This window comes from Rhea pennata, chromosome 8 (genome assembly GCF_028389875.1).
Source record: "Rhea pennata isolate bPtePen1 chromosome 8, bPtePen1.pri, whole genome shotgun sequence".
Classification (NCBI taxonomy): Eukaryota; Metazoa; Chordata; class Aves; order Rheiformes; family Rheidae; genus Rhea; species Rhea pennata.
In genome coordinates, this window is record NC_084670.1 from 38,296,090 (window position 1) to 38,321,965 (window position 25,876).

Consider the following 25,876-nt stretch of genomic DNA (forward strand, 5'->3'; position numbering starts at 1 on the left):
ATCCGGGCAGAGGCCTATGCTTCTCAGGCAGGGACTTTCCCTGGCTGTGCACACAGGCATATCCCAGGCAATCACCACAAACAGGAGGGGAATGAAGCTCTTTCCTGATCTCACCTATGCTCACCATGGAGACACCCACTCCTTCTCCTAGCAGTGCTGCTCGGGGAGCCCTGTGAGCACAGCTGGCAGTGCTGAGGTCTAGCTGCTGGACTATGCCATAAGGCAGCCCCAAAGCCCTCCAAAACCATTGCTGAGGGGGGAACCTATGCAAGGTGAATGATCTTCCTTGTTCCCTATTCTTCTGCTCTTCTGAAAACCTCTCTTCCTTGTACTGGCCAATCAACCTAGGTGTCCATCTTCCCTCATATCGAGCTCACTTTTCTCTCTGAAGCCCATGTGGAAGCTCTCCAAGAGCCCTCTCAGGCTGTTCTACTGCATGGTGGCATGGACATCAACTGCTCACACCGTCAAAGGAAGCACATGGCCCATTCCTTCCAAAACAAGTGTTCTAGACAGCAGAGATAAGCCACTTGGCTAATTCTCCTCTTTGGAGGAGAAAGGCATCTGACATGATGTGCTCACATAAAGGGATTTTCTTGCCTGGTGAGGACAGGGCTTGCTATTTGGAATAACTTCAGGTGCAGGAGAGACACTGTCACAATGTCAGGGAATGCTTTCTCTCCTATACTGATCATAGAACTACAGAATCACTGATTCTATGATTCTGTGATTCTCTCCTATACCTCTGCCCCAAGAAGGAAATGAGCACTTCTGTGGGGCAGCTCACCTCTCTGGTTCTCATAGGAAGTCCTTCCCTTTGGATGTATGGTTTAACTTTCTGCAAAAATAAACTAGTTCTCTCATTTCACTAGTCATGGAGGTTATTAAGGGAATACAAATGCAGTAAGAAGTGTCAGAGTCATGTTTGTTCTGATAGAAACTTTCTTCATGATTACTCTGTAGAAGAAATGAATAAATAAAGCTCTTTCTCATAGGTATCCTTGCTGGCAAAGAGGAGTGAGGGAGCTGAGGTGCTACATGGAGAAAGGGGAATGGGAGAATTGCACATCGTCCGCGGAGTTTGTCCTGCTTGGAATGAGGAATGTCCCCTCACTCCAGACACCACTCTTCCTCCTCTTGCTCATGGTCTATTTGATAACGGTGGCTGGGAACATCTTCATTGTTGTGTTGGTGGTGGCAGACTGGCACCTGCACACACCCATGTACTTCCTCCTGGGCAATCTCTCCTCCTTGGAGATCTCCTACAGCTCCACCATCCTGCCCCAGCTGCTGGTCAGCTTCCTGACTGGGGACAGGACCATATCTGCTAGGGGCTGCATTGCACAATTCTATTTTTTTGCCTCTCTTGTGGTTACCGAGTGTTTCCTACTGGCAGTCATGTCCTACGATTGGTACTTGGCCATATGCCAGCCCCTGCTCTATGCAAGCCTCATGACGCAGAAGTTCTCACTGCAGCTGGCAGCAGCATCTTGGCTGGTGGGATTGCTAATCTCCACAGTAGTTATTTCTTTCATATCTGAGTTGAAGTTCTGTGGCCCCAAGGTCATTGACCACTTCTTTTGTGATTTTAAACCATTGCTGGAGCTCACCTGCAGTGACACCAGTGTGGTTATAATTGTAACTTTCTTCCTATCTTTTTTGGATTTAGTCTTCCCCTTCCTGTTCACAGTGGCCTCCTACATGTGCATCATAGCTACCATCCTGAGGATCCCATCCAGCGTGGGCAGGCAGAAGGCCTTCTCTACCTGCTCCTCTCACCTCACTGTCGTCACTGTTTTCTATGGCACCCTCATCATTGTCTACATGCTGCCCAGAACCCCCAGACTCAGACAGCTCAACAAAGTCTTCTCCTTTTCCTACACTGTCCTCACGCCCCTGGTCAATCCCCTCATCTACAGCCTGCGCAACAGGGAGGTCAGGGAGACCCTGAGGAAAGCAGTGAGGAAAGCTCTGGTCTGCACCCAGAGCTCATAGCAGTTGTGTGCTACTGCACACAAAACATTGATGGTTCTGCAAGGTAGTAAACTCAGTACAGGTGATATTATGCTGCAGAACAGTTATCCCTTCAGAAGAACATGGCACAGAGAATATTTTTTTAGAAAGCAGAAGGGAAGAGAGTACGGATTTATTTCAGCATTTAAATGCATGGTTCAGAAGAGAATGGAAATAAATTCCCTTTCTTGGTGCCTCCTTTCTAGACAATAAAGTGTGTTACTGTATGTGGGAAATGTTGCAATGATGTGGTGATTTTCTTTTCCTGTGATGACAGGGGATTCATCTGGGGTGCGATCTGAGACAACAGGGAGGGAGATCAGGAGTAGCAGTACTTTCCTGACTGTGGATTCCTCAGATGGGAGCCATCTCCCTCTGCTGTGAACATTTCCAGGGTAGAGGTCAGTGCCTCAGCACACAGCCCTTGCTACTCTAATGTCCAGTGGAAATCACAGAATCATAGAATCAGTAAGGTTGGACGGGACCTCTGGAGATCATCTAGTCCAACCTCCCCACTCAGCAGGGTCATCTACAGCATGTTAGACAGGATTGCATCCAGGCGGGCCTTGAAGATCTCCAGAGAAGGAGACTCCACAACCTCTCTGGGCAATCTGTTCCAGTGCTCTGTCACTCTCACAGTGAAGAAATTCCCCCTCATGGTCAGGCCAAACTTCCTGTGCTTCAGTTTCTGCCCATTGCCTCTTGTCCTGTCACATGGGACAACTGAAAAGAGTTTGTCCTTGTCCCCTTGACACTCTCCTTTCAGGTACTTATACACATTGATAAGATCCCCCCTCAGTCTTCTCCTCTCCAGGCTAAAGAGGCCCAGCTCTCGCAGCCGTTCCTCACAGGGCAGATGCTCTAGCCCTCTGACCATCCTTGTAGCCCTATGCTGGACTCTCTCCAGTAGCTCCATGTCTCTCTTGTACTGGGGAGCCCAGAACTGGACACAGTACTCAAGATGAGGATCACCTTCCTCAACCTGTGGGCAACAGTCTTCCTAATGCACCCCAGGATACCATTGGCCTTCTTGGCCACAAGGGCATATTGCTGGTTCATGGTCAACTTGTCATTCACCAGCACATACTGGTAGTGTTGCTTAAACACATGCTAGTGTCTCCTGACATTTGTGACAGCCTTGAGCCTCCCAGACATCAGGAAGTTCCTAGCAGATAGTGAGGAGAAATAGGGAAGGGACCTGCTGGGACTGGTGCTGTAAATGGATGCTGTAGGTAAACCTCAGGACATCAGAAAGGATCCTCAATACAGGCATGGGCAAGAGCACTCATGCCTCTAGGTAGGGACTTCAGTGCCAGGCTGTCTGTGATTCAGCCCATCTTGAGTATGATGGGCACGTGCACTAAGAGTGTTGCCAGCAGGTCGAGGGAGGTGATCCTGCCCCTCCACTCAGCCCTGATGAAGCCATATCTGGAGTACTGCGTCCAGTGCTAGGTTCCCCAATACAAGAGAGATATGGAGCTACTGGAGAGAGTCTAGTGAAGGACTACTAAGATGATGAAGGGCCTGGGGTATCTCTTGTATGAGGAATGGCTGCGAGAGCTGGGCCTGTTCAGCTCAGAGAAGACTGAGGGGAGATCTGATCAGTGTGTAAGTATCTGAAGAGAGAGTGTAGAGAGGATGGGGTCAGATTCTTTTCCATAGTGCCCAGCGATAGGCCGAGAGGTAATGGGCACAAACTGAAACACAGGAAGTTATGTCTGAACATAAGGAAAGATTTTTGTACTGTGAAGGTAAGAGAGCACTGCAAAAGATTGCCCAGCAAGCTTCCAGAATTTCCATCCTTAGAGACATTAAAAACCTGCCTGGATGTGACCCTGGGCAACATGCTGTAGGCGACTGTGTGAGCAGGAGGGTTGAACTAGATGATATCCAGAGACCCCTTTCAACCTCAACCATTCTGTGATTCTGTGACTCTGAGAGGGGAGGACAGAGGAGAGGCAGGTGAGAAAGAGGTGTAATGGAAGGTGTCGGGGCTGGGCTGTAGCTTGGTGAGGAGCAGCAGACTGGCATGTTGAGGTGCTCGAATGAAGGGTGAGGGGCTGCCCAGGAGAGCAGAGAGGTTGTGGGAAGGCCAAGGCAGAGGCAGGTGAAGATGCCTGAGGCGTGTCTGCCCCTCACACTAATCATCCCCTGCTGCTTGTCCATATGGGCACTAAAGGCACTGCCTGGGGAGACTTGCAGAGCCTCAAGAAGGTCCACCTGGCTCTGGGTGTGACAATTAGGGACCCAGGTAGTTTTACGTTCAACCCAGCTGCTGAGGGCAAGGGGCATGAGGAGGTGGAGACAAATCCTATGAGCCAACAACTGCTGCACAGCTGTTGCTGGCAACAGGGCTTTGGTTTTGATGACCATGGGGTCCTCTTTGCTTGGAAGAGATTGAGTCAGCCTGAATAAGCAGAGCAGAAGCATCTTTGCTGACAGCCTGGTGAACCTGGTAAGGAACCGGTTACACTGAGAAGGTCTGAAAGGAGAGGATGACCAATAGCAATGAGCACGCTGACCAGTGTGTGCTGGGGAGAGCTCTGAGAGCCAGGACCCAGCTTAGGAACCCACTGCCTCCACGAGCATGACAGACACAAGATGCAGTCTGGCCTTCCCGAGAAACAAGCCAGAGGAACCACCTCCAGCTCCAGGTAATCTGAGAGCAGGACTGCAGGTAGCCAGATGTCATGAAGTGCAGCAGAAATGACCAGATCCAGGTTGTCTGAGACAGAAAAGCTTTATTCCTTGTTCTATGAGGAAACTGCTTGGAAGCAGTCCCTCAGGCCATGACCTCTGCTAGAGTAAAGAAAAGCTCATTGCTGCCCACTGGCCTCCAAGGCAGTTGTGCCTGTGCTGACCCACCTGATGTGCTCACCTGGTTGCCCAGCTGTGATGTCACACTCTCTGATGTCACCATTGCTGGTGACCACCGGAGGAGATGGTGAGGCTCAGGCAGGCTCAGCTGTCTGCCTTCCCCCACCTTTCAAGTCAGACTTGCTCTTTCGGGCTTTTCCACCCGCAGGGTGTATTTGGGGAAAGAAAAAAAAACTTCTGACTTGAGATTGAAGGAGACTGCCTCATCCAGCCTCTGGTACAGAAATAAATCTGAAAAAGCCAAAGTTCCTGTTATCTGGAGATGTCAGCCCCTGTGAAGTAGCTGTAAGTAGCACAGATGGGTGGAAAGAGGAAGTCTTGACACAGGAGGTACCCATAGCTCTTTGATACTGAAGGACATTTTCATATTTTCAATGTACTTGGAAGGTGAAATTCTGTTCATAGTTCTCCTGGGACACATTCCCCGGGGCTGCAGTCTGTTGCAGCAGTGGTTTTCCTATTGGAAACATCACAGTCTTTGCAGAAGATAAAGAAGAAGTCTTGCAGAAGAGCAGACTCTAGGTCTAGAGACCTAGAGTGCCTTCATCTTCCATCCAGTAGCATCTCAAAGCTGGCGGAGGAGGTGGCTTTGGATGGTGTTTATAAATGCTGGCCTCACTGAGGCACTCTTCTGGTGCAGATAATCCTCCCAGCCTCAAAATCCATTGCTTTGGATCCTCACCATCTCTAGCAGCCTCCCCTGCCTGCTATGTTCCCCTAAGAGAGACACACCAAAAACCTGGCACAGGCACACGTGGTCGTGGGAGAGGAAACATGCTGCCATTCAGCTGCTGTGTGGGAACAGCAGTGTGGGAGCACACAGCCGTGCGCTTGCAGGGCAAATGCAGGTCTCCTGGGAAAGGCAGCAGGACATGGAGGCTGCAGGAGAGAAGAGCCCAGAGTGTTCCCTGTGTTACACAGATACACTGGGGAAGTTGCCCCAGGGCCATCATCCCAGGCCAGCCCCACACAACACCCCTTTCCAGTGTTGGCTGCTCCCCCATCTGTGGGGTGATCCATGGCCAGCTCCGTTGTCCTGCAGGTCTCTGTATCCCAATGGAAGGGAAAAGGCCAGCCTCGTATGGCCTCCCTTCAGCACCACATTCACGGCCATCAGTGCAGCCATGACTGTGGTGAAGGCAAGTGGGCAGACCCAGGCCCATGCAAGTGCAAAGACCAAGGGTGGAAAAGGCAGTGTGGGGCTAGAGAAGGCCCTCCCCCTCCTACCTGTGGGAAGAGAGCTCCCAGGTGATGCTGGACTCCGCTTTGGCCAATGGGAGTGGAGCACGGAGTAGGGTGGAAGAGGCAGATGGAGTCTCTGGGAATGTGTGAGGGAGTCTTCCAAAGCCCAGGGCTGAGCAAGGGATCTTTGGATCTTCCTCCTGATGCTCTCCCAGCCTGGCTCATTCTGTTCTGTCCTACGTGCTCTCCTCCCCTTGCCAGTCATGTTGGAGCAGAGGCTGAGGAGCAAGAATTCATGGAATCGCAGAGGAGTTTTGGTGGGAGGAGACCTCTAGAGTTCTCCAGTCCAACCTCCCACGCAAAGCCTTGGACCCCTCCAGCCTTGTCTGGTCCTTGCTAGACTGGACCTGACCCCAGTTACCATTCCCAAACCTGCTCTGCTCTTCTTGTCCATACACTGCAGGGCACCACCTCTCATTGGTGGGTCCCTGCCCTGCCTTCCTGGCACTCTCAGCTCCAGGCTTCCCTTCCTCCCATGGACTAGCCACACTCTTGCTACACCGCAAAATATCCTCTTTGTAGCAGAAACCAAGTCACAAGGCTCTTCTCACTGACCACCCCCAGGCACATGCTGTCCCCGGAGATCCCCTGAGTTCTTCTGGGGGCTCAGATTCCCCTCCACAAAGATGGGCATCTGTCATCAGCACTGTCACTTATGGGACAGCCTTGGGCAGAAAATTCAGGGACCATTCACCAGTTCCACCAGTACTGGTAACTGACAGATGAACCCTGGATCCAGCTCTCAGTCCCTAAGAAATCACATGGAGACTCCGAGCTTGTCCCCTGGATCCCAGGGAGTTCACAAGCAGAGCAGCAGGCAGTGCTCTCTGGGTGTATTTTGGACTCCATCTTCTGAAGGAAGGCCAGACCAGGCACATCATATGGGAGATCCCCTTTTATTACGGTAATGTTATTGTGGAGGCCAAATCTGACATAAGAGTGCCCAGTGCTTTCTTGAGCTCACAGGAATGCACAGGGAAGCATGAATCTACCACCATCACGTTACAAGACCCTGGAGGCAATATACACACATTAGACCACAGCAGGACAATGTGGAAATGAGGAGAAAAGCTCTGAAGTCTGGACAGTGTGGAAATGAAGGAGAAAAGCTCTGAAAAGTCCTGCTGCTGTTGGTGGCCACTTCTCCAAGAAAGCTGCAGCCCCCACACAAAGGCTGTAGCAAGGAAATGGCAGCTGTGCTAGTGAACGAACAGTCCTGAGAACCAAGAGGGTCTTTCCCCACAGGCTGCATCCAGACTCTCCTCCCTTCCACTCCTGCTTTGCCCCGAGTGTTGGATTTCTGTAGAGGAAAGGACCAGACCATGACGACAGTGCCCCTTTCCTTTCTTTACTTGGACATGGAGGCTCTGTGAAGGGAGAAAGGGTGCAGAGGCTTTGAAACGAGGCTCCAGCAGACAGCCCCAGACTGGAGCTCTGCTGAAATGCCAGCTGCCCTGGGAGTCCAGACTCTGCACCTGGGTTTGTGGGGCACTGGCTGATGCCTTGGTACCACGGGCTGCCTGACACTGGACACATCTTTATCCCTTGCAGAGTGAAAAGCCCAAGCACCGTGAGACTTCTTCAGTCCAAGTAGACTAGGCTTTCAGGCACTTAGACACAGGCCTTCAAGACATGCTGCAGTTTATGACAAGGGTCTTCAACTTATCTTGAAGGCCACCAAATACTCTCTTGGAAAGGAGGGGGCACAATAGCATTCGCTGAGCAGGTCGTCAGGAACAGCACTTGTGGCATGAGGAAGCAGAAGGAAAGCAGAGGTACCAGGTGGTGAACTCACACCCTGTCACCCATGGAAGCCAGGTGCACTGAGGGGAGCCTTCACACCCATATGGAGCCTCACCTCACTCACAGCTGCTTTCACAGAAGGTCACCATGTAAGTAATGGAGTTGACAGCTACAGGGACACATCCTGGCATTCTCCCTCCATCCATGGGGCATTAGAACTGCACTTGGAGCCTACTGAGTGAAGTAACCTAGAAAGAAAGAATTGGAGGGTTATTATCTGTTCTGCTGGTTTTACGTAGTCACAAAAGTGAGGGATAAATGTCTCCCCGCTGCATTGAACTGCAATCATCAGAGCACAGACAGCTGGGCCCCTGGAGAGAGTCAATTCATGGTTTTTTTGGACACAACTGAGACCCTTATCTCGATACTGGGACCTGTTTGAGCTTCCCAGTTCCTGAAAGGCACAGACACACAGGACAAAATCTAGTCTAGGAACATCAAAATTGTCAGAGTCTAGAACACAGGGCAGATAAGGAGGGGCTGAGAGAGCTGGGTATGTTCAGACCAGGCAAGAGAAGGCCAAGGCGGAATGTACCTGCTGTGCACAGACACGGGAGAAGACTCTTCTTGGAAGTACACAGTAACAGCATCAGTGGCAACAGGGACATCTTGGAGCATGGGAAATTGGTTGGATATGAAGAACACACCTCTTGCATCATGAGGGGGCCAAACACTGGTGCCAGGGCCCAGAGAGGTTGTGGAATCTGCACCCTTGTAGATATTCAGAACTTAACTGGACAAAGACTGGACCATCCTCACCTCCTGGGCCATGCCTTGATCAGGCTGTTGGACCCCCACCTCCACAGGTCCCCACCATCGCAGGCTCAATACATCTGCTAGTCTGAGACTGTATTTGGAAGAAACCAGTGGTTTTGGAGCGGCCACTTCCACTGCTGACCAAGACAGGCACCTCAGAGCTACCCATCACCCTGAGAGGCCTGACATTCTGTGAGGCGGCATCTCCACTCTCTGCAAGGCTTTGGACAGGTACAAAGTGGAGAAATGGCTCTGACTCCTTTGAGTAACTCCCCATCTCTCTGAGGGGCTGGAATGGCTTAGTGTATGGGGTGGGAAGATGAATGAGGGTCCAGATTCAACAGAAAGTCATCAAGGAACTAGCAAACAGCAAGCATCCTTGCGTTATACGAGGATGCTCCAAGGAGGAAACACGGGCACCAACAATCCCCACATCACATCCCCAAGAAGGACCTCTGCAGCAGGGACACACAAGGGACAGGACAACACGTGGCAGCAGCCAGGTAACCCACACAGTCCTCAAAGCCAGCGATCCATGCCTTCCATTTGCTTCTAATCCTGCAAGGCCTTGCCAACAGGCACTTCCTCTCAACAGCCAGGCAGAGCTCTGCACCTGTTAACTTACCACCTTGACAAAGCAGACAGGCAGTGCTCTCCCAGGGGCTCAGCAGGCCAGCTCTTCCCTCTCGCTTTTGCCTCACATGCCCTCAAGGCACTCATCCATGCTGATGTCCTACTGACAGGCCCTTTGCAGCTTCAGTGCAGGAGGCTGAAACTCTCTGGTACCACTCACCCTCTCAAGAGGCTTGCTCAGGGGGCTCTCAAATGACCATATGGTCACACAGGGACTAGCACACACAAGGCCAGTGCACCACTCTTACACAAGCAGGCTTCCAACGAGGAAAATGCACCAAGGCTTCCACTGCTCTCAAGCGTTTGCTTCTCCCGTCTCAGCAAGGGCTGCGATTTTTCTCCCAAGCAAAGTCTTAAGCCAATCCAGGAGGTTTCAGCATTGCACATGGCACTTGGAAAAGCCAGCAAAGCCTTGGCCTTCAGTGCACCACATGGCACGGTACAGAGAGAGTCTAAGAGTGCGAGCAAAGTCACCCACTGAAGGAGCTGGGGTATGGGAGAGCCAAGCTTCTTTGTCCACATTTTTAGTGCAAGGAACTCTCCTCTAAACCAGCACAAGGAGGCAGGCTGGAAGAAGGACTTTTCTCCTTCCTCTCTTAGAAAACATTTGCCCCCCAAGACTCAAGGACTTCAAGCACACAAGGTCCTCAACAACTGCCCAAAAGCCAGCATCCTCCTTCGAGGGTGGCTGTGCTCACCACCACTCCCTTGGCTCCAGCTACTTGCAGCAATGCATCTAGAGCTAAGTGGGGCTCCTCACATCCACCCAAGGCTCAGGAGAAAAAAACAGCACCTTGCCCATGTCAGCAGTGTCAGCGCGTAACGACACCACACCTACACCCTCAGGCCTGCATGTGGGTTGCTCTCTTGAGTCCCTGGTGCAGCACAGACAGGTCACGCTACAATAGGATGGTGGGGGAAATTAGAGATACTGCAACTGGGAGGAAGAGAGATCGGAGGCATGCAGGCATTTCAGTGCACTCCTCCTTGGCTTGCCTACTCAAAGGGACTCCTTGTCTAGGGAGATCTGGCACAGCAAGGGAAAAGCTCCGTTCAGTTCATCTCCCAGGAACACACCAGCCCCTGTACAAAGAAACCCTCTCCACAAAGCCTTCACTCTTCCAAAGAGCTTCCATCACACTAACGCCCAGCCAGCAATGAGTAACACACATGGCCCTCTCCTCCCTCAGCAAACACTGCTGCAGGGGAAAGCTCTCATGAAGAAAAGCGAGCAGAAAGGGAAAAAGCAGTCTTGGTTCACACTTCAGAGCAAGCAGAAACACTCCCTGGACTTTAGACAGCACATCCTGGCACATCCTGGCAAGAGCTGAGGAAACTCAAGGCTGAACCTCAGCTGGCAGAAGGCAGCAGACTGTCAGCATCTCTGGCTCACAGCACCAGGGCAGCCTGGGCCCTGAGAGCTCAGTCATCTCCTAATCTTGCAGCGCTCCTCATCTCCCCAGCTTGCAGCATTTCCCCCACACACCACTGCTCTCTCCAGACACCTCCTCCTGTGATGAGCACCAAGACACTGGGGTATCGTCTGCGCCTACCACAAAGTACCCCACCACTGTGACACACCACACACCTGCTCCTCACCTCACAGAGGGTTGCCACCCAACATGCAGCTATACATCAGGGATACACAGGGCACACGACCAGCCATGGCTGCAGCTAGGGGACTCTTAGGACTTATCACCCCTCAGAGATATCATCCACATCTTGGAGAAAAAGCTCAGCAGCCCCCTGGGGTTTTGATGAGGCAGAGTTTTCTGCAGCACACAGACACTGGATATCAGAGATTCCCAATGTCACTGCTCACACCTTTTCTTAATTCATTTAGAAGCACAAAAATTCTGGCTGGACTCCCTCAGAGACTGGTGCAGGGGTGCAAGCCTGTCCTGAGGAAGAAGCCCCAAGTCAGACTCCAGGTCTGCGCTTACAGCCGTGAGGCTGACTCTGGCCATCAGGGACTCAGGAAGAGATCACAGTCACCACCACAGCCGCGTGCCTGTCACAGGAGCTGGGGAAAGGCCTGTAAGTGATTCTGGGGAGCATTTCCTGACAGGAGCATCACACGGGAGCAGCAACCACGGGGCCGAAGGCAGCAGGGCCTCACGGCCCAGGCAGAGGGAGAAGCCGCCCCACAGCGCAGGCGCCTGGCTCCTTTTGCAGGGCTGAGCCACAGGCTGTGCTCCGATTGGCTGGCAGAGCCGTCAGTCAGGCCCAGCCCCGCCCCTGTCCTTGCAGTCCCAGGGCGCTGCCATGGCAACGCTGCGCTTCCCCCCCCCCCCCCCCCCCGCTGTGCGTGATCCCGCGGAAGCCCCTCCCCTCCCCTTCCTTCCCCTCCTCCCACAGGATGGCGCCATCTTGTGGGCAGCAGCACGGGGCGCTGCAGGGCCTCAGGGCGGCCTGGCGCTGGGTGCCCATGCAGATCAGGGCCCTGGGGCCCGGCCGCTGCCCCGCAGGGCTGGGATCTGCCGCAGGGGCCCCACGGGGCTCCTTGCTGCCCTGCGCCCTGGGGCCGTGCCGGGCGCAGGGGGCAGCCCTGGGGCCTGTGCTGGTGCCAGCCCTGGTGCCGGCCTGGGGGACCTGGTCATGGCCAGGGTGCTGGAGCCCGCAGGCAGCGTGCTGCTGCCCCCAGGGCAGGGCAGGGCTGTGTCCTCTCACCCCTTCTGCCCCGGCCCCCTCCCCACAGCAGCCCTGGGGCTTGGCAGCCCTTATCCTGGGCCAGTCAGGGCTGGGCCATGGCCAGACAGGGGCTGCTTTCTGCGGGATTGGACTGGGCCCCGGGGCAGGGGGGGTCTCCACAGGGATGAGGAGCTCAAGGTACACAGGAGCCTTAGGCTCAGGGCAGCCCCATTCCCAGGACCCAGCAGTCCTGGCTGCCACATTCTGCCCTGAACCAGGCAGCACCTTCAGGCAGGGCTCTTGTGGCAGCCCTCACACTGCGCAGTCACCCCACAGATCAGGGCCCACAGCCATTTTTGCAGTTAACAGTTTCTGTGCAACATGTCAGGAAGGAGCCCCTGCAGCCCTTACCCTTGGTGCAGAGCACAGGAGACTTGGGAATAAACAGCTGGAGACCAAGCTGATAGTGTCAGTGCAGGAGCCTCCGTCTGGCTTGGTCCCTTGCCCTCAGCTCACCTCTCGATGCAGGGAGGAAGGAAGCTCTTCCTGTCCGGTCACCCAAAACTCCTCTCCAACATGTCCCTGCTCCTCTGCCTGTTAGCGAGCAGTCCCAACATGTTCCCGCTGCCTCCTGTCCCTGCTGCTTGCCAGGAAGCAGCTCTGAAGGGCAGCAGTGGGGAGGGTGAGAGCAGTGCCCAGCAGCTCCTGGGCCTCGCAGGGAAGTGAGGACCTCACCGTGTCATGAGGAAGACCTTCCTGTGACATGTCACATCCCAGTGTGACCTCAGCTCGCTTCACTTGGGGGCTCAGTAGGTCATTGCCATGGAGATTCACAGCCGGGGAGAGAGCACAGAGATTTCCCATCACATCCTGGAAAGTACTTGCCCCCTCCCACCCCATTTAATATTTCCAATTATTGCGAATGTTTCTAATAAACCCTTCAGGAACATCTCCAGATGGTTCCAAAGGCTGTGAAATATTTAAAACGAGGCACTAGAGAGCTCACATCTGTGCCCCTGCACCGACATGTCTCTGCACTGGGCAGGCCTGTGCAGGAAGCTGGGATTTGGGGTTGGACTGGAGGTTGACATCCTTCAAAGACAGGATCAAAGTAAAAGGACATCCCACATGACAGCACAAAGTGTGACCAGGCACTGAGATGCTTTTAATGAGCTTCAAAACTGATTTCCCCTGTGGGTTGCTTTGGTGAGCTTCAAAAATGATAGCTACTGTGGGTCACTCTCTTTGTAGAAGTAGGATGCAGAACAGCATAGGACAGGATGCAGTCTTCCTCCCTGAAGCACCAAACCAGATTCTTTGTTTTTAAAAGAGTTCAGCAAGGTTTCTTGGTCTGCAGTGCTTGAGATGGAGATGAGATGCCAGAAAAGACCAAACGAGCCCTTAATACACATCATCTAGAGGGCTTCACCTGGGACGCTGGTCCTTGCCAGTCTCCAAAGCCATGGGGGAGACCAGGTAGCAAATCTGGGGAACTGTTCCCCCTTCCTATGAATTTTGTCCAGCTTTCCTTCTGGCTGAGCCTGGGGAAAGCAGTCCTCATCTTTGGACATCAGTGTGTCCTTGAGCTTTTCAGCATCACCTTGGGGCAGTGCTTCTCGCCTGGGTACAGCCCCTGACACCTTGTATCCCTCTCCTGGGAGACTGTAATGCCTTAGTAACCTGTATCTCCCACCACACCTGGCTGTCTTGGGAGCCTGTGCAGCCCGGGCTCCCTGAATCCCCCACATTTTTGTCCCTGGGCTTCTGAGGACATGCCCACACACTGCACCACTGCTGCCCAGGCTCTGGTGCAGAGCCTGTAAGACAGTTGTGTGCCTCCGGACCTGCCTTTTGGCTCATTCAGGTGTTTGTGAGGGCAGGAGCTCCCAGCTCTCCAGCTGCTGGAGTTGGGAAGGTCCCTACAACCAGCCTTCCTGCTCTTCCTCGTCTTTGCACTGTCCTGGGGTGACTCTTGCAGAAGGAAGGCTCCACCCCCTTTGAACACTCTGGGGGATCACAGAATCACAGAATGGTTGACATTGGAAGGGACCGTTGGAGTTCCTCTAGTCCTGCCCTCCTGCTCAAGCACAGTCACCTAGATCATGTTGGACAGGATTGTTTCCAGGTGACTTTTGAATATCTCCAGAGAAGGAAACTCCACAGCATCTCACCATGAAGAAGTTCTTCCTTATATTTAGATGGAATTTCCTGTGTTTTTTTTTTTTTTTTTTTTTTTTTTTGGTCATTGCCTCTTGTCCTGTCACTTGGCACCACGGAGAAGATTTCAGCCCCATCTCCTTAACACCCTTCCTTACAGTATTTACAGACATTGATAAGATCCCCTCTCATGCTTCTCTTCTCCAGGTTAAACAGGCCCAACTGTCACAGCCTTCCTTCATAAGAGAGATGCTCCAGTCCTTTAATCATCATTGTAGCCCTATGCTGGAGTCTTTCCAGAAGTTTCCATGTCTCTCTTGTACTGGGGAGCCCAGAACTGGACACAGTACTCGAGATGAGGCCTCACCAGGGCTGAGTAGAGGGGCAGGATCACCTCCCTCAACCTGCTGGCAACAGTCTTCCTAATGCACCCCAGGATACCGCTGGCCTTCCTGGCCACAAGGGCACATTCCTGGCTCAGAGAGGTGGGGCTTTCCAGGTCACCGTAAAAGGAAGGACTCCTTTACTTCTTTGGGTGCCTTATTCAGCCCTTGGCACCGCCTAGATGATGCTGTGATCCTCAGACCTGCACCTTTAGCTTTCTGCCCTGTCTATTTTGTGTCTACGCAAGCAGAAGGAAAGCTGGGCAGTATTCACGGGAAAGGGGAAAATTTCCTCAGATTTGCTTCCTAGTCTCCCCCGTGGCTTTGGAGACTGGCATGGACCAGGGACCCAGATAAAGCCCTGTGGATGATGTGTATTAAGGGCACGTTTGCTCTTTTCTGGCATCTCCTCTCCCTCTCAAGCACTGCGGACGAAGAAACTTTGCTGAGCACTTTTAAAAACAAGGACAAAGCTTGCACCCTGTCCCATATTGACCTGCATCCTTTTATTCTACACAGAACAGCCACCCACAGGAGAAACCAGTGTTGAGGTTCACCAAAGCAGCTCAGCACCTGGTCACACTTTATGTTGTCATGTGGCATGTCACATGACTTTGATCCTGGTCTTTAAAAAATACCAACCCTCAGTCCAGCCCCCAAAGCCCAGATTCCTGCACAGGTTTACCCAGTTCAGACCAGTCAGGTCAGGAGCACAAAAGTGACCTCTCCAGTGCCTCATTTTAAATATTTCACAGCTTTTGGCATCATCTGGTGATGTTCCTGAAGGATTTATCAGATTTTTTGGGAAAATAACTTAGATGAGGGGACGTGATTCCTTTCCAGAACATGATGGGAAATCTCTCTGCTCTCTCCCTGGCTGTGCCATCTCCATGGCGATGACCTACTGAGGCCCCACGTGACATGAACTGAGGTCACAGTGGGACATGACACATCACAGAGTGGTCTCTCCCATGCCACAGCAGTGTCCTCACTTCCCTGTGAGCCCTGGGTGCTCCACTGCTGCCCTTCAGAGCTGGTCCATGGGAAGGAGCAGGGACAGGAGGAAACAAGGTCATGTTGATGTTGCTCATCAACAGGCAGATGGACAAGGGACATGTTGGAGAGGATTTTTGGGTGAAAAGACAGGAAGACCATCCTTCCTCCCTGGATGGAGAGAAAGATGAGAGCAAGGAAGCAAGGCAGATGGAGGCCTCCTGGACTGATACCATCTACTTGCATTCCATTTCCTTTTTCCCAAGGCTCCTGCACCTCTCCAGCAAGGGTAAGGGCTTTGGGAGCTCCTTCCTGAGGTGTTGTATAAAGACTGTGAACTACAACAACGGCTGTGGATCCTGGGCTGTGAGGGTGGCTGGACAGTGTGGGGGCTGCCACAAGAGCCCTGCCTGAGGGTCCCATCTGGCTCAGGGGACAACCCTGGGGCAGCCCAGCCTCCTGAGTCCCAGGGGTGGGGCTGCCCTGAGCCCCAAGGCTCCTGTGGGGCCAGCTCCATCCTCTCATGGTAGGAGGCTATCAAAGGCCAGTGTTCCTTGGGTGTGAGTCCCCATTTGGGAATTGGCTCCGACAGGAAATGTGTCCTGGAAGCTGGGGTGTCCTGCAGATCCCGTGGGGCTCTATGTGTCTACTTCTGACACAGCAGAAAGACAATCTGTTTGCGAGGGCAGCTTGGAAACAGATGGAAGTGCCATCCTCATGCCATAGGTCCTCCACAGATCCACCATCTCTAGCAACCTCCCTGGCCTGCTACCTTCCCCAGGAGATGCACACCAAATACCTGAGCCTGGCACAAGCACACACGGTCATGGGAGAGGAAAAATGCTGCCTTTCAGCTACTGTGTGTGAATGCGCGGTGTGGGAGCACAGAGCTGTGTGCTTGTGGGGCAAATGCAGGTGTCCTGGGAAAGGCACCAGGACATGGAAGGTGCAAGAGAGAAGAGCCCAGGGTGTTCCCTGTGTTGCATGGACACACTGGGAAGCTGCCACAGGGCCACTGTCCCAGACCAGCCCCACAAAGGGTCTCTGTATCCTGACAAAGGGGAAAATATGAGCCTTGCAAGGCCCCTCTTTTCCCAGAAAATCCTGGAGTACAGCTCTCTGCTGACCCCCGTGTGGGGCATAGCCCAGGCTGGGCAGGGGCTGGATGCTCAGACACCCTCCAGACTCTAGGCGATCATTACAGAGTCATTTGATAATACTCCAGCCCTTTCTGTGTGTGAGGTCTCTGGTGACAGCTCCAGCTGAGCTCTGGCTTTCCTCACTCCATCCCTGCATGCACAGACAGAATCTTGATGCTCCCCCTACGCAGCCTGGCCACCTTCCACCCTCTGTGCGCTTCCACCCTCACACCCTGAGTGCTGGTGCTGGTGGCAGGACAGATATGGAGGATCCCCGACAGCAGTTCCTGCAGGAGCTCCCCAGGGAAATGCTGTTCCCAGCCCCACCTCAGCCCCAGCTGCAGCATGACAGAGGGGAGCTGCCCTGTCCCAGTCCACCCTGATGGTGCCAGTTCCACCTCAGGCTGCTCCTGAAAGTCTCCAGCACAGCCCTGGAGGGAGCTGGAGTTGCCTCAGGCCCCAAGGTAGTCTGCAGGCAGGAGGGCTTGACTTGGGCACAGCAGCGGTGGTGGTGAGAGCAGAGGCAGGAGCAGGGAAATTGGGGTGAAGACCCCTGCCCTCAGCTGCATGGCTGGGACACTCGACAGCTGATGTCTTTGTAGCTGGCCAGGCCCCAGCTGCGGGGTAGATCCCTGCTTGAGGACAGCAGCATCAGAATTGTCATTGGCTCCAGTGTAGCTGTGACTGTGGGGACAGAGCAGACCTAGGCACATGCAACTGCAAAGGCTGGCAGTGGAAAAGGCAGTGTGGGGCTGGTGAAGGCCCTCTCTCTTCTCTCCATGGGGAAGAGAGTCCCCAGGCAATCCTGGAGTCCACCTTAGCCTACAGGAAGGGAACACATGGAGGGTGGAAGAGGCAGACAGAGCCTCTGGGAGCAGGGGTGTAAGGGAGTTTTCCAAAGCCCAGGTCTGAGCCCAAGACTTTTGGATCTTCTCCCAACACTCTCCCAGCAGTCTCGGTCTGCTCTGCCCTAGGTGCTCTCCTCCCCCTGCCACCCATGCTGATGCAGAGACAGAGGAGCAAGAATTCATGGAATTGCAGAAGAGTTTTGATGGGAAGAGACCTCTGGAGGTCTCCAGTCTGACCTCCCACACAAAGCAGGGCTGGGTGGAGCCCTCCAGTCCTATCTGGCCATCGCTGGACTGCACCTGATGCCAATTATTAGCCCCAAACCTGCTCTGCTCCTCTTGTCCAGGCAGTGAAGGACAGCACCTCTTGACAGTGGGTCACTTCCCTGACTGCCTTGCCAGCACCCTTGACTCCTGGCTCCCCTTCCCGCATGGAGCAGCCTCACTCCTGCTGCTCCCAACAGCACCTTCTCTGTCAGAGGAACTCTGTCCCAAATGGTTCATAAGTAGGTGAGTGGTGTCAGAGAATGACCTTCTCTCCTGACTTTTCATCGTATAATCAGGCCCAGGCAGTTGCCCTTGCTTTTCCATCCACTGAAGAGTCTCTGTTCAATGTTACCTGAGTAGGGGGCCAAATCTGAAATTCTCCTCACATCTTTACATTGGCTGTCAGGCAAGAGTTTCTGCATGGATACAGCAGCCACTTCTATACCCACAACGTTCTCTGTGTCATGCTTGGGTTGCAGCTTTCCTGGCCAAGGCTTTCTAGACTGTAGTGAGGTGACAGGGCCGAGGTAGAAATGAGGAATTAGGTCAGCAGGACAAGGACAGGGTCAGGTCAGGACTTGCGAGGTGTGGGGCCAGGCACAGCCAAGCCCCACAGCGTTACTCAGGCCAGGCCCATGGAAAAGGGCAGCAGCTCCCCATCAAGGGGGATGAGGTCCTGCAGTGAGGCCTGTCACTGTCTCCCGTGTTCTTGTGCCTGGCAGATCCTCCTCCCTGTCTGCCTGAAGCCCCTCCATGCCCACCTTGCTGCTGTGAACAGCATGAAAGCCCTGGCCTTGTGGCACCTCCGGCAGCTTCTGCTGCCCTGGGGACAGAGCTGCCTGCCCTGAGATGATACACAGAGGAATCAAGCTCTCCTTCTCTTTTCCTGTCTCTGAATACTGCCCTGCTATTTTGCTGTGACGTCTCTGCTCCCCAGAGAACCTTTCTCCTGGTCAGAGTATCCATGCTGGCCTGGCCATTCCTGCACCCCTGCCCTGTGCTCCCTGCAGTGCCCCAGGGTGGTAGAGCTGAGCTCTCCTAATGGACACAGGACCCATGGTCTCACCTCATCGGTATTTATCTGAGCCTGACTCTGGGCCCCTGAGCTCCCTTGGTGTCACTACCAAAAGAGACACTGCAAAGGGAAACTCCTCTTGTTGCACTGGGGGCATCCAAGCGAGCTCAGCCTTGCAGGCTGTGAGGTTCCTCTGTTAGAGTTATATTGATGAAACCCTCAAATAATTAACAAGACTCAAGGACAAGGGAGAGAGGATATTGTAAAACAGTCTTGCAAAGGGCAACCAGCTCCAGCAGAATAATCTTGAGGAAACCACAAGATTTTGAAGAATGTGAGGAGTCGACAAGACAAAAACAGCAGAACAACCCAGAGTAACCTAGAAGTTCATTAAGGCTTATTAACATATTAAACCACACACCCTTAAATGAATAATGAGACGGAAATGACATGATAATGATGTTACCACCTTCTTCTCTGCTTCTTAAGCTAATGAACAGGAATGTTAAAGCACAAATGCAGAGTGAATATGTGATGTAATAAAACTGTAACCAATAGAAAAATTATATATAAAGCACTCCCTGAAAAGTGTGTGTAAGTAAAGAAAGAGAAAGGGAGAAGGTGTGCTACCTTTGTGGATCTACCACCTAGCACCCATCTCTGTGCAGAAATGAAATAAACAAGTATCTCGACCCAGTGTTGCTTGCACACCGGGTAACAGCACCCTGTTTTGGGACAACACCTCCATCAGTGCTGATGCAGAGAGAAGCCGGGCTTCCTGCTTCAACATAAACTCTAGGTCCAATTCAAATGAGAGATTTCTGGGGAGATGGAGTATGAACTGAATTTTTTGTTTGTTTTTAACATGAATGCAAAAGAGACAAGAAGGAAATGCACAACATACAGCCTTGATTCTAGACATCCTAGTGAGTGAATGCACGTGGGACAGTTATTGGTGCTGACGTTGTACCCATTGGATGAGTTTCCTCAGTGCATCCTTGAGCTCCTTGTTCCTCATGCTGTAGATGAGGGGGTTCACTGTTGGAGGCACCACCGAGTACAGAACAGCCACCACCAGATCCAGAGCTGGGGAGGAGAGGGAGAGTGGCTTCAAGTGAGCAAAAAATATTGTGCTGACAAACAGGAAGACCACAGCCAGGTGCGGGAGGCACATGGAAAAGGCTTTGTTCCGGCCCTGCTCAGAGGGCATCCTCAGCACAGCAGTGAAGACCTGCACATAGGACACCATGATGAAAACAAAACACCCTAAGCCTAAACAGGCAGTAATCACGATAAGCCCAACTTCTGTAAGGTAGGAGTCTGAGCAGGAGAGCCTGAGGATCTGAGGGATCTCACAGAAGAACTGGTCCACTGTGTTGCCTTGGCAGAGGGGTATGGAAAATGTGTTGGCAGTGTGCAGGAGAGCATTGAGAAAACCACTGGCCCAGGCAGCTGCTGCCATTTTGACACAGGCTCTGCTGCCCATGATTATGTTGTAGTGCAGGGGTTTGCAAATGGCAACATAGCGGTCATAGGCCATGACTGTGAGAAGATAATACTCTGTTGAACATAAGAAAATAAAGAAAAAGACTTGAGCAGCACATCCCAAGTAGGAAATGTCTCTGGTGTCCCACAGGGAATTGACCATGGATTTGGGGACAGTGGTGGAGATGGTGCCAAGGTCCAGAACGGAGAGGTTGAGGAGGAAGAAGTACATGGGGGTGTGCAGGTGGTGGTCGCAGGTTACTGCTGTGATGATGAGGCCGTTGCCCAGGAGGGCAGCCAGGTAGGTGCCCAGGAAGAGCGAGAAGTGCAAGAGCTGCAGCTCTCGTGTGTCTGTAAATGCCAGAAGGAGGAACTCGTTGAAGGAGCTGCCGTTGGACATCAGCTCCAACTGGGCATGGGGGGGGCTGTCCAAGGAGGAAAAGACAGGGACAAGTTAGGAGAGACTTTAAAAAAAAACAAAACAAATAAAAAGAAATTAATAAATATTTACATTTGTTATTAAAAATCTAACATTGCATCTCTATTTGTGAGTAGCTCTGACACTCAGTTTCTGTCAAATGAAATCCACTCATCTTGTGTCACGGCTTTTCAGCATCTTCACATCACTTCTCAAGAATGATGGTTACAGAAATGAGTTTCAGGGCTTTTCTTAATATTGTTTATTTTCTTTGAGATGCCCCTGTCACCCCTGAGGAGTGCTCCTTAAGAGCAGAAATCCTCGGCATTTCCACTGTGAGTCCTGAGAGGAAAGCATCCACTGGCACTTGGTGCCGAGAGGGGACATCTCGCCTGTCTGTTAGTCTCATTCCCTGCCCTCCTGTGCTCCTGCCCATTTGAGCTGGAGGATGATGTTACTCTAAAAAGTAGCCAGCCCCTGCTGAGAGCAGAGGAGTCCTGTTTCAAAGTGCAGGTTTCCAAATTTTCCTCCCTTTCTCCAGGCACCTGAGGGAGCTCTCCACACTCCCCTTCTAGCCAAGGACAAACAAGGCTCTTTTCAGCTGCTCATTTGCAGCCTCCCACCACCATCTCCATACTGCCAGTATCTCTGCACCTTCTGCATGGGGCTCTCAGATATCACAGCAATGATATGAGACAGAAGAGCCTTTCTATAGGGCAGCTTGTAGCCTGGCAGGACACTATAAGGAAACAGTCAAATGACTCTTAGGACTGGAGATGGGCTCTCCTTAAGGGAGAGTCAGTTCATTTCCAAACCCCACAGACTCCTTTTTCTGGAGCTCCACAGATTAGCAGGGGCCTGGGGACACCTCACTCCCAAGCAGACCCCTCTGTTCCTGACTTGCAGCATCATCGTTTAAACTGCAGCTGAAAATTCCCAACCCCAGAAAGCCCAAAAGCAAGAACAGGAGCATCATGGAGGGGAAACAAGGAGCAACAGCATGATCCTGCTGCCAAGGGAGGCAAGGGGAGAGAGGCAGATGGGAAGGCAGGCAAGGCTTCATCTTGCCCGGCTGGGCATGCCACCTCACTGACGGCAACATGGCAGGGCAGTGGATCTCAACCCCTTTGTGGGGCAGCGTGAGATGGACTCGTGGCAAGAGAGATCCCCTCTCCTCTGCCAGAGGTCTGGCTGCAGAGGAGGGGGCTTATACCCTGGACCCCATGGCTGTCAGGGCAGGGATTCTTCTGAGTGGGAGGGGAGAAACTGGAGGCTTGCTCAGAGGAAGGTGTCTGCATCAGAGGGACTGACCTTCACTTGGCCAAATCCATCCTCCCATGATGATTCTGTTCGCAGTTCCCTCTCATTCTCTGCCCATCTCTACTGCCTGCAGCTGTTCCTGCTGCCTGGAGCTTCCTCTGTCCAGATGTATTTCCCCTGTCAGTGCACACAGACCTTGTCCCTGTGCGTGCTCAGTTCTGTCCTACAGAAACTTCCCAGCACAGGGCACTGTCCAAGGGCATCTCTGTGCATGCAGGTCCTAAGGAGTAGGTCACAAAAGCCCTGAGAAGTCCATAGAGGTACAGCTGGTGCTGCTGTAGGGGGAAGGGGAGTTGAAGGGCTTTGATGATCTTTCTCACAGACCTGTTGATCTCTGAAAGTGAAGACTTGTGAATCCTAGTTTCTTGTCCAAAAGAGGAAACACTTCCCCTTTTCTTCCTCTCAGTATTAGGAAACTGCAAGACCTGGAAGGAAACCTCCTTCCCTTTTCTGTAGCCTTTTCTTCACCTTCCCTGCAGTGCAGGGACACTGCTCTGAATCACAGCCCTGCGCATACCTGGGTGCATATCCCAGCTTCACAGCCCTGCAGCCGTCCTTGGGAGAAAGTAGCAGCATGCCCTGTGCTGTGGCAGTGTGGCAGGGGATCTCTGCTCTGAAGCATCCTGCTCTCCTCTACAAAGGAGAGTGATCCTTGAGGGATGTGAAAGGTTTAGGAGACCCTTCCAGGAACCCTCCATAGCATTGCCCTGCAGCCAGAGACTTACTGTGTCAAGAGCTGTGAAGATTTCTCCCACAAGAAGCTCTCCTCTGTCCTCTCATTCCACACAGCCTTTTACCTCTCTGTCATGTCTCATCTCACGTCACCAGCAGCAGGCAGTGCCCGGAGCCCTACTGCTCTTTGCAAAGGAGCTGCTCCTGCACGCAGCTGTCTCTGGGCAGTGCTGTGAGGTTGCCATGAGCTACCTCCATCCCAGGAGCCTGGCCTCACTCAGGAGCAGAGGCCCAGCTGAAGGCATGACTTTCTCTGTCCCTTGGGCTCCCTCCCCCTGGGAAATGTTCACAGAGGTAAAGCAAAATGATCACCTTTGGTCCCTCTCTAAACAACACAGAGAGACCAGTTACAGCTTTGTCAGTTGTTTCATCAGAGGATGGTTATCTACAAGAGGTGGAAACATTCCACCCTGGATATCCATATTCCCGTGTCTTAACGAGGGAGGATACCTAGATGGGGACAAGAAGGGAGCCCTTTGACATGAGCATTGACATTCTTCAGGTTTTCATTCAGATGACACAAGCTGGGCATTGCATGCCCATTTAGAAGGCCCTGGGCTGCAGCAGAATTCAGCTCCCTACTGTAAACTCCACTTACACACAGGAGGTGGGATTCCCCTTGCCCAAGCTGAAATGGTGCACAACAGAGAATGTCTGCATGGGTGCACGTTGGCTAAGCTCCATTATAATCACTGGAGATGGAGGCTGGGAGTCAGCTGCTCACATGCAAACACCTGGTGACACTGGAAGAGTCAGAGGTGGTACCAGGCATGTGCACTGTCTGTTTGCGCCAATGGAGCAACTGGGAGACCCACATCCTTATGGAGCATCAGCTAAGGGATAGGTGGGGAATTTCCTTGACCATCTCAAACGACAGTAGATGCCTTCTACAATTAGTGCTCCACTCACTCTGAAGCTCAGACATATGAAGATCCCAATGTTACAAACACAAACAGCTCACGTAATTCAGTGCAGACACCTGATTTAATGACATAGAAATAGGCTGCCAGGGCCATGTCAGATGTTGCATGTCCAGCAAAACTACAGGTTTCTAGTAGTTACAGTTTGAGACCTAAGGAAAATTATGCTCCCTTGGAGATTTTGCTGGCAAGTGCCCCAGGGCATCTTGGGTTTTCCCCACGTGCCTGAACAACTGAATCACACTACTGCCTTTAGGTACAGTCTCTACTGTCTACGTCCAAGCATGCTCCACAAATGGGAGGCACATCACACCAAGGTCTCCACTCAAGTCTCTGCACTTTCAAATCAGGCCTCAGGGACTTCTTCAGTGGCACTTTGTCCTGCCTGCAGATTGGTTCAAGTCTGTCACAGGCACCAAGGTGCCACAGAGTCAGCTCAGGCAGCCAATCCCTCCCCTGTCAGTACTGGGCAGCCCAGCTCTGTTTCTCCCTGGCCTTGGGCACTGCAGGGTCTGCTCTCTTAATGGGAACCTCCTTTCACCATTACATTACCACCTGCTATCCATGCTGTGATGTCACCACCTGCAGTCAAAGCCTTTCCATACATATAGTCCTTGGTGACATGTTTCCTGGGACAAATCTTCAGTCAGCTCTGTACAGATGCTCTGTAGCCCAGATATACACAAACATATGCAGCCTGGGGTGCAACAAGGAGCAAATGGAGATGCACAAGGTTTCACAGGAGTGCCACACGGTTAGAATCACAGAAATGTGGTGGGATCAACTGCATGACTGGAGTCCTTCACAGGCAGGGTGCAAGTTCTTCAGCAGAGGCCACCAGGGAAAATGGGGAGAAGGATGCCCTGTGTGAGATGGGATAGCTTGGATGTACAGACCTCTTCCATGGGATGGACAAGGGTGGAGTCTCTGAAGGGTAGAAGAGCCCAGAAAGGCTGGCAGTAATTAAGTACCTATCAAGCACAAGAATGCTCCATATCAGTAGTTTGTAAAGTCAGTGGACATATGCGGAGTCAAGCTTGGCTAAAGAGGGAGCTCACACCTGATTTCCAAGGCAAAGGCTAAACACACTGCTCTCCCAGAGACCTTCCTGGAACCTCGGGCAAGGAGCAGGAGGGGATGTATGGGTATGGCCATGTCCAAAAATAGCCTCCAAACAGAATCACTCAATCACAGAATGGCTGATTTGGAAGGGATCTCTGGAGATCACCTAGTCCAACCTCCCTTCTCTAGCAGGATTACCTACAGCATGGTAGACAGGGTTGCATCCAGGCGGGCCTTGGATATCTCCAGAGAAGGAGACTCCACAACCTCTCTGGGCAATCTGTTCCAGTGCTCTGTCACTCTCAGTGGAAAGAAATTATCCCTTACGTTCAGGTGGAACTTCCTGTGGTTCTTTTTTTGCCCATTGCCTCTTGTCCTGTCACACGGGGCAGCTGAAAAGAGTTTGGCCCCATCCCCTCGACACCTTCCCTTCAGGTACTTATACACATTGATAAGACCCCCCCAGTCTTCTCTTCCCCAGGCTAAATAGGCCCAGCTCTCACAGCTGTTCCTCATAGGGCAGAGGACCTCCAGCCCTCTGATCATCCTCGTAGCCCTACGCTGGACTCTCTCCAGTAGCTCCATGTCTGTCTCGTACTGGGGAGCCCAGAACTGGATGCAGTACTCAAGAGGTGGCCTCCCCAGGGCTGAGTAGAGCGGCAGGATCACCTCCCTCGACCTGATGGCAACAGTCTTTGTAATGCACCACAGGAGATCATTGGCCTTCCTGACCAGAAGTTCATGCTGCTGGATCATAGTCAAATGCTTGTCCGCCAGCACTCCCCGGTCCTTCTCTGCAGAGCTGCTCTCCAGCAGGTCAGCCCCCAGCCTCTACTGGTGCAAGAAGTTATTCCTTGCTAGGAGCAGGAGCCTGCACTTGCCCTTGTTGAACGTGAGGAGGTTCCTCTCTGCCCAGCTCTCCAGCCTGTCCAGGTCTCTCTGAATGGCAGCACAGCCCTAAGGTGGATCAGCCACTCCTCCCAGCTTGGCATCATCAGCAAACTTGCTGAGGAGGCACTCTGTCCCTTCATCCAGGTCATTGATGAAGAAGTCGAACAGGATGGGACCCAGTCCTGAGCCCTGGGGAACTCCACTAGCCACAGGCCTCCAACTACACTCCGCACCACTGGTGATAACCCTCTGAGCTCTGCCATTCAGCCAGTTCTCAATCCACCTTACTGC

At 52.6% G+C, this 25,876-nt stretch overlaps 2 protein-coding genes across 2 annotated transcripts; one reads left to right on the forward strand and one right to left on the reverse strand.

Moving 5' to 3' along the window:
• Positions 1-1,038: 1,038 nt before the first annotated feature.
• On the forward strand, positions 1,039-1,995 carry LOC134143779 (olfactory receptor 6B1-like). Its single transcript, XM_062582065.1, has one exon. It carries the CDS (start codon positions 1,039-1,041, stop codon positions 1,993-1,995), a length of 957 nt encoding a protein of 318 aa, XP_062438049.1.
• A 17,711-nt stretch (positions 1,996-19,706) lies between these two features.
• LOC134143780 (olfactory receptor 14A16-like) lies at positions 19,707-20,657 on the reverse strand. The gene has a single exon (XM_062582066.1). It carries the CDS (start codon positions 20,640-20,642, stop codon positions 19,707-19,709), a length of 936 nt encoding a protein of 311 aa, XP_062438050.1. The 5' UTR covers positions 20,643-20,657.
• Between the last annotated feature and the right edge of the window lie 5,219 nt (positions 20,658-25,876).